Source organism: Oncorhynchus tshawytscha, linkage group LG06, assembly GCF_018296145.1.
Source record: "Oncorhynchus tshawytscha isolate Ot180627B linkage group LG06, Otsh_v2.0, whole genome shotgun sequence".
NCBI classification, from domain to species: domain Eukaryota; kingdom Metazoa; phylum Chordata; class Actinopteri; order Salmoniformes; family Salmonidae; genus Oncorhynchus; species Oncorhynchus tshawytscha.
Window position 1 is genome coordinate 66,014,863 of NC_056434.1, and position 14,354 is coordinate 66,029,216.

Genomic DNA, 14,354 nt, shown 5'->3' on the forward strand with positions numbered 1-14,354 from the left:
AAAAAAACAGTGCAGTCATCTTGACAGATTGCAGCTGTGGGAATAGGCTGACAGGTACAACACATGACACCTCAATAAACCAAGTAGGCAAGAGACACCAAGGAAACAGAGTGACCCTGGGAAGCCTATTCCTGGAGTGTGGGTAAAAGAGGGGAATGTTGAGAGGAGCACCTAGTGGGAACTGAAAGTCGCTGTGTAACGCTACATATCCCGCAGGAGGGAAGGGAAACTGTGCATTCTGCTCTCGGTTCTTATTTCCTTTGCACTAATGCGTGTCCCTGGCTTTCCAGCTGGCCTTCTGTAAATTGTTTGAACAGTGATGCCAGTGCAAGTTAGCAGTGTGCCTATATGTAATGGTCCTGTCCTGTACATGTTTCTATTAGATGTCCCATCAATGGACCCACATTCACACCCAGAAAAGACTTTGAAGCAGCAGTAGCCTAAACTGGCTCCAGGTCATCTACAAGTCCATGCTAGGTAAAGCTCCGCCTTATCTCACTTCACTGGTCAAGATGGCAACACCCATCCGTAGCACTCGCTCCAGCAGGTGTATCTCACTGATCATCCCTAAAGCCAACACCTCATTTGGCCGCCTTTCGTTCCAGTTCTCTGCTGCCTGTGACTGTAACGAATTGCAAAAATCGCTGAAGTTAGAGACTTATCTCCCTCACCAACTTCAAACATCTGCTATCTGAGCAGCTAACCGATCACTGCAGCTGTACATAGTCTATCGGTAAATATCCCACCCATTTTTACCTACCTCATCCCCATACTGTTTTTATATATTTACTTTTCTGCTCTTTTGCACACCAATATCTCTCCCTGTACATGACCATTTATCACTCCAGTGTTAATCTGCAAAATTGTAATTATTCACCTACCTCCTCATGCCTTTTGCACACAATGTATATAGACTCCCCTTTTTTTCCTACTGTGTTATTGACTTGTTAATTGTTTACTCCATGTGTTACTCTGTGTTGTCTGTTCACACTGCTATGCTTTATCTTGGCCAGGTCGCAGTTGCAAATGAGAACTTGTTCTCAACTAGCCTACCTGGTTAAATAAAGGTGAAATAAAATTAAAATAAATAAAAAAACAGAAAATTTGAGCAAGTTCTAATCTAGCCTAGTTTTGATACCTTGGAGCTTTCAGTTTAATAGCATTCTTAAGGTTAACTGGCCAACTCCCCTGCCTGAGGTAACAAAATCAGTGTATATAATTTATTCTCCAGAAGAGGGGAAGAATAGCAATGGAGATGTCACATCCAGAAGAATATTTATCACCATCATTAAAAAACAAGACCTCACGTCACACCTGCCCCAAAGACCAGAACACAATCATATGGTCCTCTGTCCTCCCACCCAGTTAGTAGAGTTCAGTGATCACAAGAGGTGCCCTTGAAGGATGTTTTCTAACCAGCAAGCTTGAAATCTTTATCATCATAGCCAGCCAACTCAAATGTGAATCACTCCAACATGGTAGTGTTGAGTTCCGGCCTGAATTACAGTTCTCTGAACAGGATAGTGACTAAGGACCTGACCACTGTCCTGATGTGAACTGGCATTAGTCCAAGTGGTTACATGAGCTTCAAGGACTGAGGACCGTGGCACTAAAAATGCCTCTTCATGAGGTCTCTAATAACCAGTCACCAAACCACAATGACTAGCTCAGACAAATGGAATGCAATGCCTTCTTAACTAGAACCAATGTCAAGCCACAGCTTATTTATTGTCGAGACAGAGCTGTATTCAGACTCAGTGGACAGGGCTCTAAACAAGCCTCAAAGCTCATCTCCCTCACTCTACCTAACCTTGGTGACAGGCAAAGGTTCTGAAAGGAGACCGAGGCTATTGAATATTTAATCAGAGTATTCTAGTCACCTCAAGCCAGCCACTACCCTCGAGTGAACTGAAGACTGGTCTTTCAAGATAAGAGCGCCGGGCTAAAAACAACCACAAACTAGGCTAGAATGACTTCACACACTTCCCAAAATTAGTCTTGGAATGTGAAGAGGGCAGCAATAGCAATCACATTTGCTTGATGATCACTGATGCATCAACATGGATTTCATGAATACAGTACAATTACAAGTTTGAATTCCATCAGTCTGAAATGTGGTACTTCTTTCAGGAACAGGTCACAATAAAAATGCATAAAACAGGTATGTTCTACAAGAATAAATCTCGAAGGGACTTACACCCATTTGTGTGGGATGTTAGTGCAGGCTACTTATTGTTTTTAGTTTGATTAAGTAAAAGCATATTATCTTGCTGTGCGTTTCTGATGAAAATAATTAGATACAGTAGGCTAGATATAGTCCAACTGAGCTGTCATTTGGATAACTAGGCTCAAAGTATAGGGTTGACATTTAGTCCACTTACATGAAGAGCCCTTATACACTACATATACAAAAGTATGTGGATACTACTTCAAAATTTGTGGAGTTGGCTATTTCAGGCACACCTGTTGCTGACAAGTGTATAAAATCGAGCACACAGACATGCAACCTCAATAGACAAACATTGACAGTAGAATGAGCTCTTCAGTAAGACCAGTGACTTTCAACATGGCACTGTCATCAGATGTCACCTTTCCAACAAGTCAGTTCGTCAAAGTTCTGCACTGCTAACGCTGCCCCGGTCAACTCTAAGTGCTGTTATTGTGAAGTAGAAACGTCTAGGAGCAACAACGGCTCTGCAGCGAAGTGGTAGGTCACACAAGCTCGCAGAACGGGACCACAGAGTGCTGAAGCGCTTAAAAACAGTATGTCCTCGGTTGCAACACTCAATACTGAGTTTCAAACCGCCTCTGGAAGCAACGTCAGCATAAGAACTGTTTCGTCAGGAGCTTCATGAAATAGTTTCCATGGCCAAGCAGCCACACAGAAGGCTAAGATCACCATGCACAATGCCAAGTATCGGCTAGAGTGGTGTAAAGCTCTCCAGCCATCTGGAGTGATGAATCACGCTTCACCATCTGGAAGTCCGATGGACGAATCTGGGTTTGACTGATGCCAGTAGAACGCCAACTGTGTGCTCCAATGCATAGTGCCAACTGTAAAAGTATGGAGGAGGAATAATGGTCTGGGGCTGTTTTTCATGGTTCAGGCCCCTTAGTTCAAGTGAATGGAAATCCTAACGCTGCAGCATACAAAGACACTCTAGACGATTCTTTGTTTCCGACCTTGTGGCACTTTGGGGAAGTGCCTTTCCTGTTTCAGCATGACGATGCCCCTGTGCACAAAGTGAGGTCCATACAGAAATGGTTTGTTGAGATTGGTGTGGAAGAACTTGACTGACCTGCACCGAGACCTGACCTCAACCCCATCGAACACCTTTGGGAGGAATTGGGACGCCGACTGTGAGCCAGGGCTAATCGCCTGTGCTCACTAATGCTCATGGCTGAGTGGAAGCAAGTCCCTGCAGCAATGTTCCAACATCTAGTGGAAAGCCTTCCCAGAAGAGTAGAGGCTGTTCTAGCAGCAAAGAGGGGATCAACTCCATATTAATGCCTAAGATTTTGCAATGAAATGTTCGATGAGCAGGTGTCCACAAACTTTTGGGTCATGTAGTGTATAATAAGGGGATTATAAAGTATTCACTTGGAAGACACAGTAATCCCATAAGTAATGTGGGCATACCCATAAGTCTTAAGATACAACTCAAAGCACCATCCTCAGATAAAAGCATATCAACAGCTCTGTGCCTACGGTATGTACATCGTTCCACACCCACCCCAAGCAGTTCCACTCCTAACTTTAGTTGTCTTTTGTTATCCAGTAAAACCTGTGTGACCGGAGGCAGAGGGATAACTGTTTCATATAATTTAAAATGTATTCACAGTGAAATGTCCCTCCTATAACCTAATCAAAAGGTGCAGGCGTAATGTGATTACAATCTTGAAATATGAATATGTCCTCATGTCAGCCTGCCTGGAGTGGAAGCTTGAATTAAAGTATGTTTGTTAAATACACATTTGTATTCTTGAACCCCCAATCTTCCACAACACAGTAATGAGATTAGTGTACTGGCTGGATAAATGTAGGTTGCCTATTAGACTTCCATGGTGCAAACGTTTCTTACCTTCGAAATGGTCTGCCCATTTTTTTGTCCGATTCCGAGCTAGATGGTACACAAGGCTCAGGAACCCCTTCCCCTCTCTTGTGACAGTAGTTTAAATCCGGACTGCTGTCCAGCAATGTGTTGGTGGAAGAGCTGTCATGGTCCACGGTGAGCGAGTTATTTCGCTTTCGCATCACTGAAATGTAAAAGCACAATGTGAAAGAAAAGCGACAAAGAAGGTGAAACACCGTCTATCACTATTGCATTTGATTTGACAGCAATACTAGGCAGCGCCGGTGATGTAGTTTGGCAACGAATTCTCGGTAAGAAGCCGGGTAAAGATGAGGTCAGGGTGCCGTTGTTTTCTCCCCCAGCACCGCTGACTATCAGCACTTTTACTAGCTACATTGTTTGTAGAAGTCCGATATCTGCAGAGACCAGCTGATCAAATCAACCTTTCCCCTGGGTTCCCATTTAAGCCAATCAGAGCAGACCAGTACGCCATCTTTTTAAAGGAAATGTAGCTACAAAGCTAGTTCGCCATTTAGAGCTAGCTAGCAACTTTTCAAAACACACCACCTCAGTTATCTAGCTAGTAACTAACTACACAGTATTGCAGAATAAACCCCCATATATTCCAACATTGAACTAGCTAACATATTAACTGTGACATCTAAACTATCTCCACCAGCTAACCTAAATTGACAGCAAGTGGTTTCGCGTTAAACACTAGCTAGCTAAGCAACACAACGTGATGTTTGTTGTTGTATTCGAATGTAAATACTATTTATGGTTTTAATAAAATGAAAATGATAAAAATACAATACCTTTGTTATTATTGTTTTATTAAACTGACAACATGACAAGCGAGGACACCGGTAATGTGCTGTCCGCCAGCGGTGACAGCAGCAGGTGTGGTGGGTTGGTACAATTTGTCTTTCATCGGTACCCATAGTTTCCGCCTATGTGATCATAACAAAGCATTTTGCCGCGAAAACTCAGTCGCTGTCCGACAGTAGCTATTCACATCATTCTAGATACGGTGAAATAATTACAGGATAATCACTCATTTAATGCGAGTGTAAGGTTTAGCCTACTGTTAAGTCTAACTTGATATACGGCATCCTATTAATTTATAACAATATTTACCAAGAGAGATGTTTTGTGAAAAGGCAATCGAAATAATCAGAGAACTTCACCGGATGGGCGATGGTCAACTGCCTGCATTCAATGTAAGTGGCACATTCAGCAGGTTATAAAATATACTGGATTTGTAGCCATTAGTGCAGATGGAATTGCTAACTAGTTAGATTGTTAGTTTACTCTAGCGATGCAGGAGTCAACACTGTCTTGACACGTGATACCTAGTACACCCAACTGCCACACATAACATATACTATTAATGGCTTAGCTATATCAACCTCATTAGGGCTGCACAATTAATCGCATTTTCATCGCTATTGCTATATGGACATGTGCAAGAGGCTGCATATTTTTTTTTTACGCCATGAATGTAAATTCTAATGTAATAAGGGTCCCCTGAGAAACTCTAACCAACACTTTGTTTATATTCTGTCACAACAACGTATACGGTACCTGGCTTTTTCATTCGTTGTCATGCCAAACAACACCAACCATATTATTTAAATACTACTTTTATTTATATGATTCCAACAGTACAGTGTTTTGATCTAAATCGCAAGTAAAATCTCTATCGCAATATTTGGTTAAAAAACAAATTGCAAGTAAATGATTTGCCCATATGGTGCAGCCCTATTCCTTGCCCTGCTCTTCTGACTTGGGGTTCTTGAGAGCTAATATCAACCTAGCCAGCCATCACTAGAATGCGTTTCACTCAGTAATAGCTAACATCAACGTAGCCAGATTATGAATACAAAGTGAAGACGTTTAGATCAGTTTGATTGTTAGCAATTTGGTTATAATGCCACTGACTACATGGTCATTTGACTTTTATTACTGCTCACTAACTGACACCTTCTTTGCATATATGCTCTCTGCAGGAAGATGGTATTCGTCAGGTGCTGGAGGAGATGAAAGCATTATATGAGCAGAATCAAAGTGATGTGTGAGTTAAGACATTAAACATTGTCACACATTGACATTCTCTTATATTTGAATGTGTCTCTTTCCCATCGAGTTCTGAAATAATTACCTTGTGGGTTTTAACAAATACGTTTTATTTCACACACTTTAAAGCAATGAAGCCAAGTCTGAGGGAAAAAGTGAGCTGATTCCAACCATCAAGTTCCGTCACTGCTGTCTGCTGAGAAACCAACGTTGCATCGCTGCCTACCTGTGAGTGCCTGATGTGATGAGTTGATTTTGAGCTCATCATCACTACTAATGTTTTTGTTGACAGTTACACTGACCATATCATAGTTTCTTAGGATAGGACAACATCATTGCTAATTTCCTCTCCTCAGCTATGACAGGCTCCTCCGCATTCGGACTTTGAGGTGGGAGTACGGAAGTGTGTTGCCCACAAACATCCGCTTCCACATGTGTGCAGAAGAGGTATGTTTCTTTCTTTCAAAGGCAAGAAACAAATTGGACAGAAGATGGCAGGGTGATGGCATCTGACTCTTAAAATGTCATGTTTCATTTTGAATAGTTGGAATGGTTTAACCAGTACAAGAAGTCACTGGCTACCTTCATGAGGTCACTTGGAGGAGAGGAAGGACTTGACATAACACAGGACATGAAGCCTCCAAAGAGTTTGTACATTGAGGTAAGATACACAAGGGAACTGCATGCCCGCAAGGACCTGACCAGAGACTAAATGAATGTAGGTAGGGGCCACTTGTGCCATTAGTCATCAACTGTATCAATTAATTCAAACTGCAGCACATAGAGCCTTGACTATTAGGTGCTCCTTCCTTTGGTCTTCATTTAGATATTTTTACATATTGGTCATGTTATATTGACTTTACCCTCTTGCCATTTAGTTTTTCTCACCATGTATTTCTCTCCATAGGTGCGCTGTTTAAAAGATCATGGCGAGTTTGAAATAGATGACGGGACCATCATTCTTCTGAAGAAAAACAGTCAGGTATAAAAAAAAAAGAAAAAGTATTATATGTGAAAACCATCACTATACTTGCACATTGTGTAAAGAATTGAACATGAGTCACTCTTCTGTCTCCGCAGCACTTCCTGCCACGATGGAAGTGTGAGCAGTTGATTCGCCAGGGGGTCTTGGAGCACATCATGTCTTGAATCAAATGCCAGAACTATATTACCTTTTTTTTCAGCAGAGGATTATCCATTTAAGTGAGACAATGCATAAGGTGATGCTATTTTGAAAAAGATCTTTAAAACAATAATTCATTCAAATATACTTATCTGTAGGTGATTTATTACTTGGTCAGTTTTGTTTTACTTTAATTGTGGAGTGACTGTAGTGCATAACAAATCCATAACTTGCATGTTAGTGTTTTTACAATAATTACCTACTTACATTGTTCGATTGACAAAACATTGTCGCAACAATCTTTTTTAGTACTCAAATAGTTTAGGAATTAAAAGGTTTGACTGTACAGCAGTGCATGAGGATTGAACATTGTGCAGATGTGTATCAAAACTTTACATTTGTAAATACTGTGCTTTTGGTTGGTCATTTAAAATACCACAAAGAACACTTCATTAAAAGTTGCTAAACCCTTTCTTTGATTCATTTTGTGATTAAATTAGGATTCAGCCTTTCGCATACAGTACCATTCATCTCATACAGTCTGACAGACTTAACGTTAAGTTCAGTACCTTGAGTGTGTTTGATGATCAAACTGGAATGTTATACCATTGGTCCCATTATACATCTAATCGACTCTCAGACCTACCAACACAGCATGATGCTGGAGGATAGTCTGTAACCTAACGTACTGCCTGCCTCTGCAGAGACAGAAAAAAATACTTAATGTGAACTTTGATTGACCTTCACAAAAAATGAGTCTTGCGTTAACCTCAATAAAAAATATATATACACAAAAAATAACGTACATGCATAATACCCTGGTGGCTGAAAACACTTAAGTCTTGTGCTGTTCCACTTACCCAAATAACTTGTGCTAATTGTGTGCAATCAAACCCACCATCCCAAGAGTGAGTTGTGACACAGTGATTTTGTTATGGATCTTACATAATCATTGTGGACCACCTGCCACATTACGCATCAATGTTTCATTGGGATGGTCATCCAATAATAAGGTTAAGGGAAGGAAACTTAAGAGGTCTTTCACAGTTGTCAATGTCTTTTGGGGAGTAGCGTTGTTCTGAGTAGCAGGGAACTGCTACGCAGAGAGGGAGGCAGGGGCGATCTTACGAAGGAGCTTGTTGAGGGCTGTAATCTTCTCCTCTAAGACAAAGTTCTTTTTCTCTGCACTCTTCTGTCGCTGCTCAGTGACCTGCAGTGCCTTCATCAGCTGGGAGTTCTCCACATACAGGTCCTTCAGCATGATGTCTGACTTGGCATTCTTCGCCAGCTGTGGGTGGGACAGGGACAATGAAATACAGTCAGCTTTTCAGGGCATGTTTCTCTGCCGTTTGTCTTGTATGAATGGTAAACTGACCTGCTCCTTCAGCTGGTTGACCTTCTCCTGTAGCATCTTGCGCACACTCCTCAGCTTGGTCTCCACCCCCTCCATCCCCTCCTGCATGTTCACGATCACCTTCTCATATTGCTCCTGAGCAGAAACAGAGAGCCAGCACTTACAGCACGTAAAAGTTGGAAGTTTACATACACCCTAGCCAAATACATTCAAACTCAGTTTTTCACAATTCCTGACATTTAATCCGAGTAAAAATCCCTTGTTTTAGGTCATTTAGGATCACCACTTTATTTTAAGAATGTGAAATGTCAGAATAATAGTAAAGCGAATTATTTCTTTCAGCTTTTATTTCTTTCATCACATTCCCAGTGGGTCAGAAGTTTACATACACTCAATTAGTATTTGGTAGCATTGCCTTTAAATTGTTTAACTTGGGTCAAACGTTTTGGGTAGCCTTCCACCAGCTTCCCAGAATAAGTTGGGTGAATTTTGGCCAATTCCTCCTGACAGAGCGTGTGTAACTGAGTCAGGTTTGTAGGCCTCCTTGCTCGCACATGCTTTTTTAGTTCTGCCCACAAATGTTCTACAGGACTGAGGTCAGGTCTTTGTGATGGCCACTCCAATACCTTGACTTTGTTGTCCTTAAGCCATTTTGCCACAACTTTGGAAGTATGCTTGTGGTCATTGTCTATTTGGAAGACCCATTTGCGACCAAGCTTTAACTTCCTGACTGATGTCTTGAGATGTTGTTTCAATATATCCACATAGTTTCCCTCCCTCATGAAGCCATCTATTTTGTGAAGTGCACCAGTCCTTCCTGCAGCAAAGCACCCCCACAACATGATGCTGCCACCCCCGTGCTTCATGGTTGGGGTTCTTCGGCTTGCCAGCCTCCCCCTTTTTCCTCAAAACATAATGATGGTATTTATGGCGAAACAGTTACATTTTTTTTCTCCATCAGACCAGAGGACATTTTCTCCAAAAAGTATGATCTTTGTCCCCATGTGCAGTTGCAAACCGTAGTCTGGCTTTTTTTGTGGAGGTTTTGGAGCAGTGGCTTCTTCCTTGCTGAGCGGCCTTTCAGGATATATCGATATAGGACTCGTTTTACTGTGAATATAGATATTTTTGTACCTATTTCCTACAGCATCTTCACAAGGTCCTTTGCTGTTGTTCTGGCATTGATTTGCACTTTTCGCACCAAAGTACATTCATCTATAGGAGACGGAACGAGTCTCCTTCCTGAGCGGTATGACGGCTGCGTGGTCCCATGGTGTTTATACTTGCATACTATTGTTTGTACAGATGAAAGTGGTACCTTCAGGCATTTGGAAATTGCTCCCAAGTATGAACCAGTCTTGTGGAGGTCTACAATTATTTTCCTGAGGTCTTGGCTGGTTTCTTTTGATCTTCCCATGAGGTCAAGCAAAGAGGCACTGAGTTTGAAGGTAGGCCTTGAAATACATCTACAGGTACACCTCCAATTGACTCAAATTATGTCAATTAGCCTATCAGAAGCTTCTAAAGCCATGACATCATTTTCTGGAATTTTCCAAGCTGTTTAAATGCACAGTCAACTTTGTGTATGTAAACTTCTGACCCACTGGAATTGTGATACAGTGAATTATAAGTGAAATAATCTGTCTGTAAACAATTGTTGGAAAAATTACTTGTGTCATGCACAAAGTAGATGTCCTAACCAACTTGCCAAAACTATAGTTTGTTAACAAGAAATTTATGGAGGGGTTGAAAAACGAGTTTTAATGATTCCAACCTAAGTGTATGTAAACTTCTGACTTCAACTGTACATTTATTGATCATTTTTAGTTCTGTGTTAAACTATGGTTGATTCTTCTGAGAAGTCTGAAAGGGTGCAAATCATGCCTATTGAACTGTAACCAGTGGCTGGATTGGGTGCATCCTGTAGCGCAGTACACTACCTGCTGCAGGCCTATCTGGGTGCTGGCTTGCTGGGCCTGTGTGCGGAGGGTCTGCTGCAGCTTCTTCCCCCTGCGCTTCTCATCTGCCAGCTGGGCTTGAAAGTGTGCCAGCTGCTCCCTGGAACCCAGGCCTGCCTGCTCCCTCAACTGCTGCAGCTCCCGGACATGCTGAGCCTGGGCTAGTGTCAAGGCTGTGTCCACCATCAGTGCCTGCACCATAAAACAGTATGCGTTTGAGAATCAACTACATTGTAGTCAGACTGTACAGTGAGCCACTAATAGCCTAGCACCCCAAACTATTCTTGCTCAAACTTGATCCCCTCAAACACACTGATAGACTCAATAGGGCATAGGAATAGAGTTTGGAAATGTTCATGAAATGAAATTCTGCAAGCCTGGATTAGTGCACATTTGTACCATGGTGTTAGTTGCTCAATTTGAGTTTCAATGGGCAAACCTGCATTCAGTTTAGAATGATATTTATCAATTATTTGACCAAAATGTCTGAAGTAGTCACCTGATCCTGTGCCTCTGCCCTGGCAGTCTCCAGCTGTGTCTGTTTGTTCTTTAGAGTCAGGCACTCCTCGGTCAGACTCTGAACCTCCACATCCTGGCCCTGCAGCTGATACACCTGAAGGAAACAAAGCACAACAACCACTTAAAAAATAATTCACCTTGAAAATAAAGCATTGCATGCAAGCATCAGTGACCGCATTTGCAGACTAACAGTAAGATTTAACTCAACAGAGTGCACATTCAAGGATCAGCCCAAAAGCTTCATTATTTGAAGAGGTCTGAAAAAATAATGGGCCTATTTTCATGGAATTCTACGTCATTTGGCAGATTAGAGTCTTCTCTTTTTAGCAGTAGATATTTGATTTCCAAACTGTGTTTTCCAGTGATTGTATTTTGAAATAGAAGGCCAATTTTACCTGCTGTTCACTGAAAGCCGCAACTCAACAATTAGCTGATATTGGGCTCCCGAGTGGCACAGCTGTCTAAGGCACTGCATCTCAGTGCTAGAGGTGTCACTACCGACGCCCTGGTTCGAATCCAGGCTGTATCACAACCGGCAGTGATTGGGAGTCCCATAGTGCGGCGCACAATTGGGCCAGCGTCATCCGGGTTTGGGCCAGCGTCATCCGTGTTTGGCTGTCATTGTAAATAATAATTTGTTCATAACTGACTTGCCAGGTTAAATAAAAATAAATAAAATAAAACATATTTGCCACGCACTGCCCAAGTTGCAGGCTGTAGTTGGTTATGCACTGCGTTTATGCTTAAAAACAATCCACCACAGCTATTTTTTTAAAGAAGCTAGCTATTGATCCTCTATGGCTAAATTATAGTATCTGGTGTAGTATTTAGAATTTGATCTATTTATGTACAAACAAGAAATACTACATACTGAACAAAAATATAAACGTAAAGTGTTGTTTCCATGTTTGATGAGCTGAAATAAAAGATCCCAGAAATGTTCCATATACACAAAAAAACGTTCAAATTTTGTCCACAAATTGGTTTACATCCCTATTCGTGAACATTTCTCCTTTGCCAAGATATGCCACAACGGTCAGGTGGATGGATTAAGTTGAATAAACAGCATGATCATTACACAGGTGCACCTTGTACTGGGGACAATAAAAGGCAGCTCCTAAATGTGCAGTTTTGTCACACAACACAATGCCACAGATGTCTCAAGTTTTGAGAGTGTGTGCAATTGGCATGCTGACTGCAGCAATGTCCACCAGAGCCATTGCCAGAGAATGTTCATTTCTTTACCATAAGCTGCCTCCAACGTCGTTTTAGAGAATTTGACAGTACGTCCAACCGGCCTCACAAACAAAGACCAAGTGGGAACCACGCCAGCCCAGGACCTCCACATCCGACTTCTTCACTTGAGGGATCGTCTGAGACCAGCTACCCGAACAGCTGATAAAACTGGGTTTGCACAACCGAAGAATTGCTGCGCAAACTGTCTGACATCGTCTCAGGGAAGCTCATCTGCGTGCTCGTCGTCTTCACCAGGGTCTTGACCTGACAGCAGTTCGGCGTCGTAACCGACTTCAGTGGGCAAATGCTCACTGGCCATCGTCACATTGGAGAAGTGTGCTCTTCACGGATGAATCCTGGTTTCAACTGTACTGGCATAAAGAGTGTATGGCGTCGTGTGGGTGAGCCGTTTCCTGATGTCAATGTGGTGAACAGAATTGAATTTTATCGACGGCTGTTTGAATGCACAGAGATACCGTGATGAGATCCTGAGGTCTATTGTCGTACCATTCATCCACCGCCATCACCTCATGTTTCAGCATGATAATGCACGGCCCCATGTCGCAAGGATCTATACACAATTCCTGGAAGCTCAAAATGTCCCAATTCTCCCATGGCCTGTATACTCGCCAGACATGTCACCCATTGAGCTGTTTGGGATGCTCTGGATCGATGTGTACGGCAGCGTGTTCCAGTTTCCGCCAATATCTAGCAATTTCACACAGCCATTGAAGAGGACTGGTTTTCTGATACATGCCCCATATATTTTTTTTAAGGTATCTGACCAACAGATGCATATCTGTTCATGTCTACATTTGACACTTAAATGCGACTTCTGCTATCAGAATAAGATAGCATTGAAAAGACGGTCTAGTCCCTTTGTGGTCTGATTGGGTGACCAATTGTGGTCTGAAGTGGCTGACCACTTCAGGTGGTGGTCAGGGATGCATTGTGTGCATATTTCTCTTCAGTCTGGATGAAATCAGGCTACCGAAAGCCAAGCAGTGGGTGACTTTATCACACGTTCCTCCCATAAGTCTCCAGAAAACTTGTGTTTTGGGACTGAGGCACCTTTTCGTTCTAAAATTGGAGGAAATACGTTCCTAGTGTGTGAGGAACGTGTTTCTAGGCTTCATAAATGCTAATATTTAGAAAAAACATTTTTATGCTTACCCATTTGCCACCCCTTAGAAAGCGTTGCTTTCTAGCCTGCTGGCTAGCTACAGAGATTAGCTGGCTAGTTAGCTACATTAGTTAGCTAGAGACGGCCTCTGTATTCCCAGTCATGTGAAATCCATAGATTAGGGCCTAATTCATTCATTTCAATTTATTGATTTCCTTATATGAACTGTAACTCAGTAAAAATCAGAGAAAGTTTTGCATGTTGCGTTTATATTTTTGTCCAGTGTAATTTTGGCAAAATATATTCCAATTTACAAGGGGCTGCTGCAACACCTCCAGCACCCCTACATCCCGTGGCTATGGCTTTAAGAGCAAGTAACGTAGCTCTACCCTGTGGAGCAGCTCCTGGTTTTGGAGGCGCAGGCTCTGGCACTCCTTTTGTAAGGCCATAGTGGCCTCCTCCTCATGTTGTTTCTGGGCCAGACGCAGCTGCTCCTTCTCCCTGCTTAGCCTGCCCATGCTGGCCTCCAGCTCCTTTACCTGATGATCAGCAGACAACAATGAAGTCAGTCAAAGTGCTAATGTATCACAACACTTCATTAAAGATCACATTCAGGACCAGCAAACAGTGAGCAGACATTTCTATTGTTTTCGTCGTTAGTATGTCACCTACCTTGTCCTGGGCATCCTGTATCATCCTCTGGTGGTTGGCTACTTCCTGGGTCTGGCCAGTCTTCTCCTGATCCACTGCATGGAGCTGGGAGCGAAGCAGCTCCATCTGGGAGTCCACAGAGAGAAGAGACTCTTGGAGCTTCTCAACCTGAAAACAATAACATCATAATTCATACATATTCAGTCAGAGGAAAGACTTGGAAGATGTCAACCCCCCCCAA

General features: G+C 42.4%; 3 protein-coding genes across 7 annotated transcripts in view; 1 reads left to right on the plus strand and 2 right to left on the minus strand.

Moving 5' to 3' along the window:
- The window catches only part of abhd12 (abhydrolase domain containing 12, lysophospholipase), a 28,180-nt gene extending 23,174 nt beyond the window's left edge, over window positions 1-5,006 (minus strand). Inside the window, exons 1-2 of one of the 2 annotated variants that reach the window (XM_024424610.2) lie at window positions 4,889-5,006; window positions 4,083-4,257 (exon numbers count right to left, since the gene is read on the minus strand). In XM_024424610.2, the coding sequence (XP_024280378.1) occupies window positions 4,083-4,255 (173 nt within the window). In that variant the 5' untranslated portion in view covers window positions 4,256-4,257; window positions 4,889-5,006. Of the gene's footprint in view, window positions 1-4,082; window positions 4,505-4,888 lie in introns of those variants that run through there. The other variant, XM_024424611.2, reaches the window with a different exon arrangement.
- A 55-nt stretch (window positions 5,007-5,061) lies between these two features.
- Window positions 5,062-7,744, plus strand: gins1 (GINS complex subunit 1 (Psf1 homolog)). The gene is made up of 7 exons (XM_024424612.2): window positions 5,062-5,293; window positions 6,083-6,147; window positions 6,279-6,377; window positions 6,506-6,596; window positions 6,694-6,810; window positions 7,057-7,131; window positions 7,230-7,744. The coding sequence occupies exons 1-7, from the start codon at window positions 5,219-5,221 to the stop codon at window positions 7,296-7,298; spliced, it is 591 nt and encodes a 196-aa protein (XP_024280380.1). The 5' UTR covers window positions 5,062-5,218; the 3' UTR covers window positions 7,299-7,744.
- The window catches only part of LOC112252911 (ninein-like protein), a 48,258-nt gene continuing 41,321 nt past the window's right edge, over window positions 7,418-14,354 (minus strand). For all 4 annotated transcript variants that reach the window (XM_024424607.1, XM_024424603.1, XM_024424604.2 and 1 more), the window contains 6 exons: window positions 14,135-14,281; window positions 13,852-14,001; window positions 11,084-11,197; window positions 10,567-10,776; window positions 8,648-8,761; window positions 7,418-8,560 (listed from right to left, as the gene is read on the minus strand). In XM_024424607.1, the coding sequence (XP_024280375.1) occupies window positions 8,369-8,560; window positions 8,648-8,761; window positions 10,567-10,776; window positions 11,084-11,197; window positions 13,852-14,001; window positions 14,135-14,281 (927 nt within the window). In that variant the 3' untranslated portion in view covers window positions 7,418-8,368. The remainder of the gene's footprint in view (window positions 8,561-8,647; window positions 8,762-10,566; window positions 10,777-11,083; window positions 11,198-13,851; window positions 14,002-14,134; window positions 14,282-14,354) is intronic.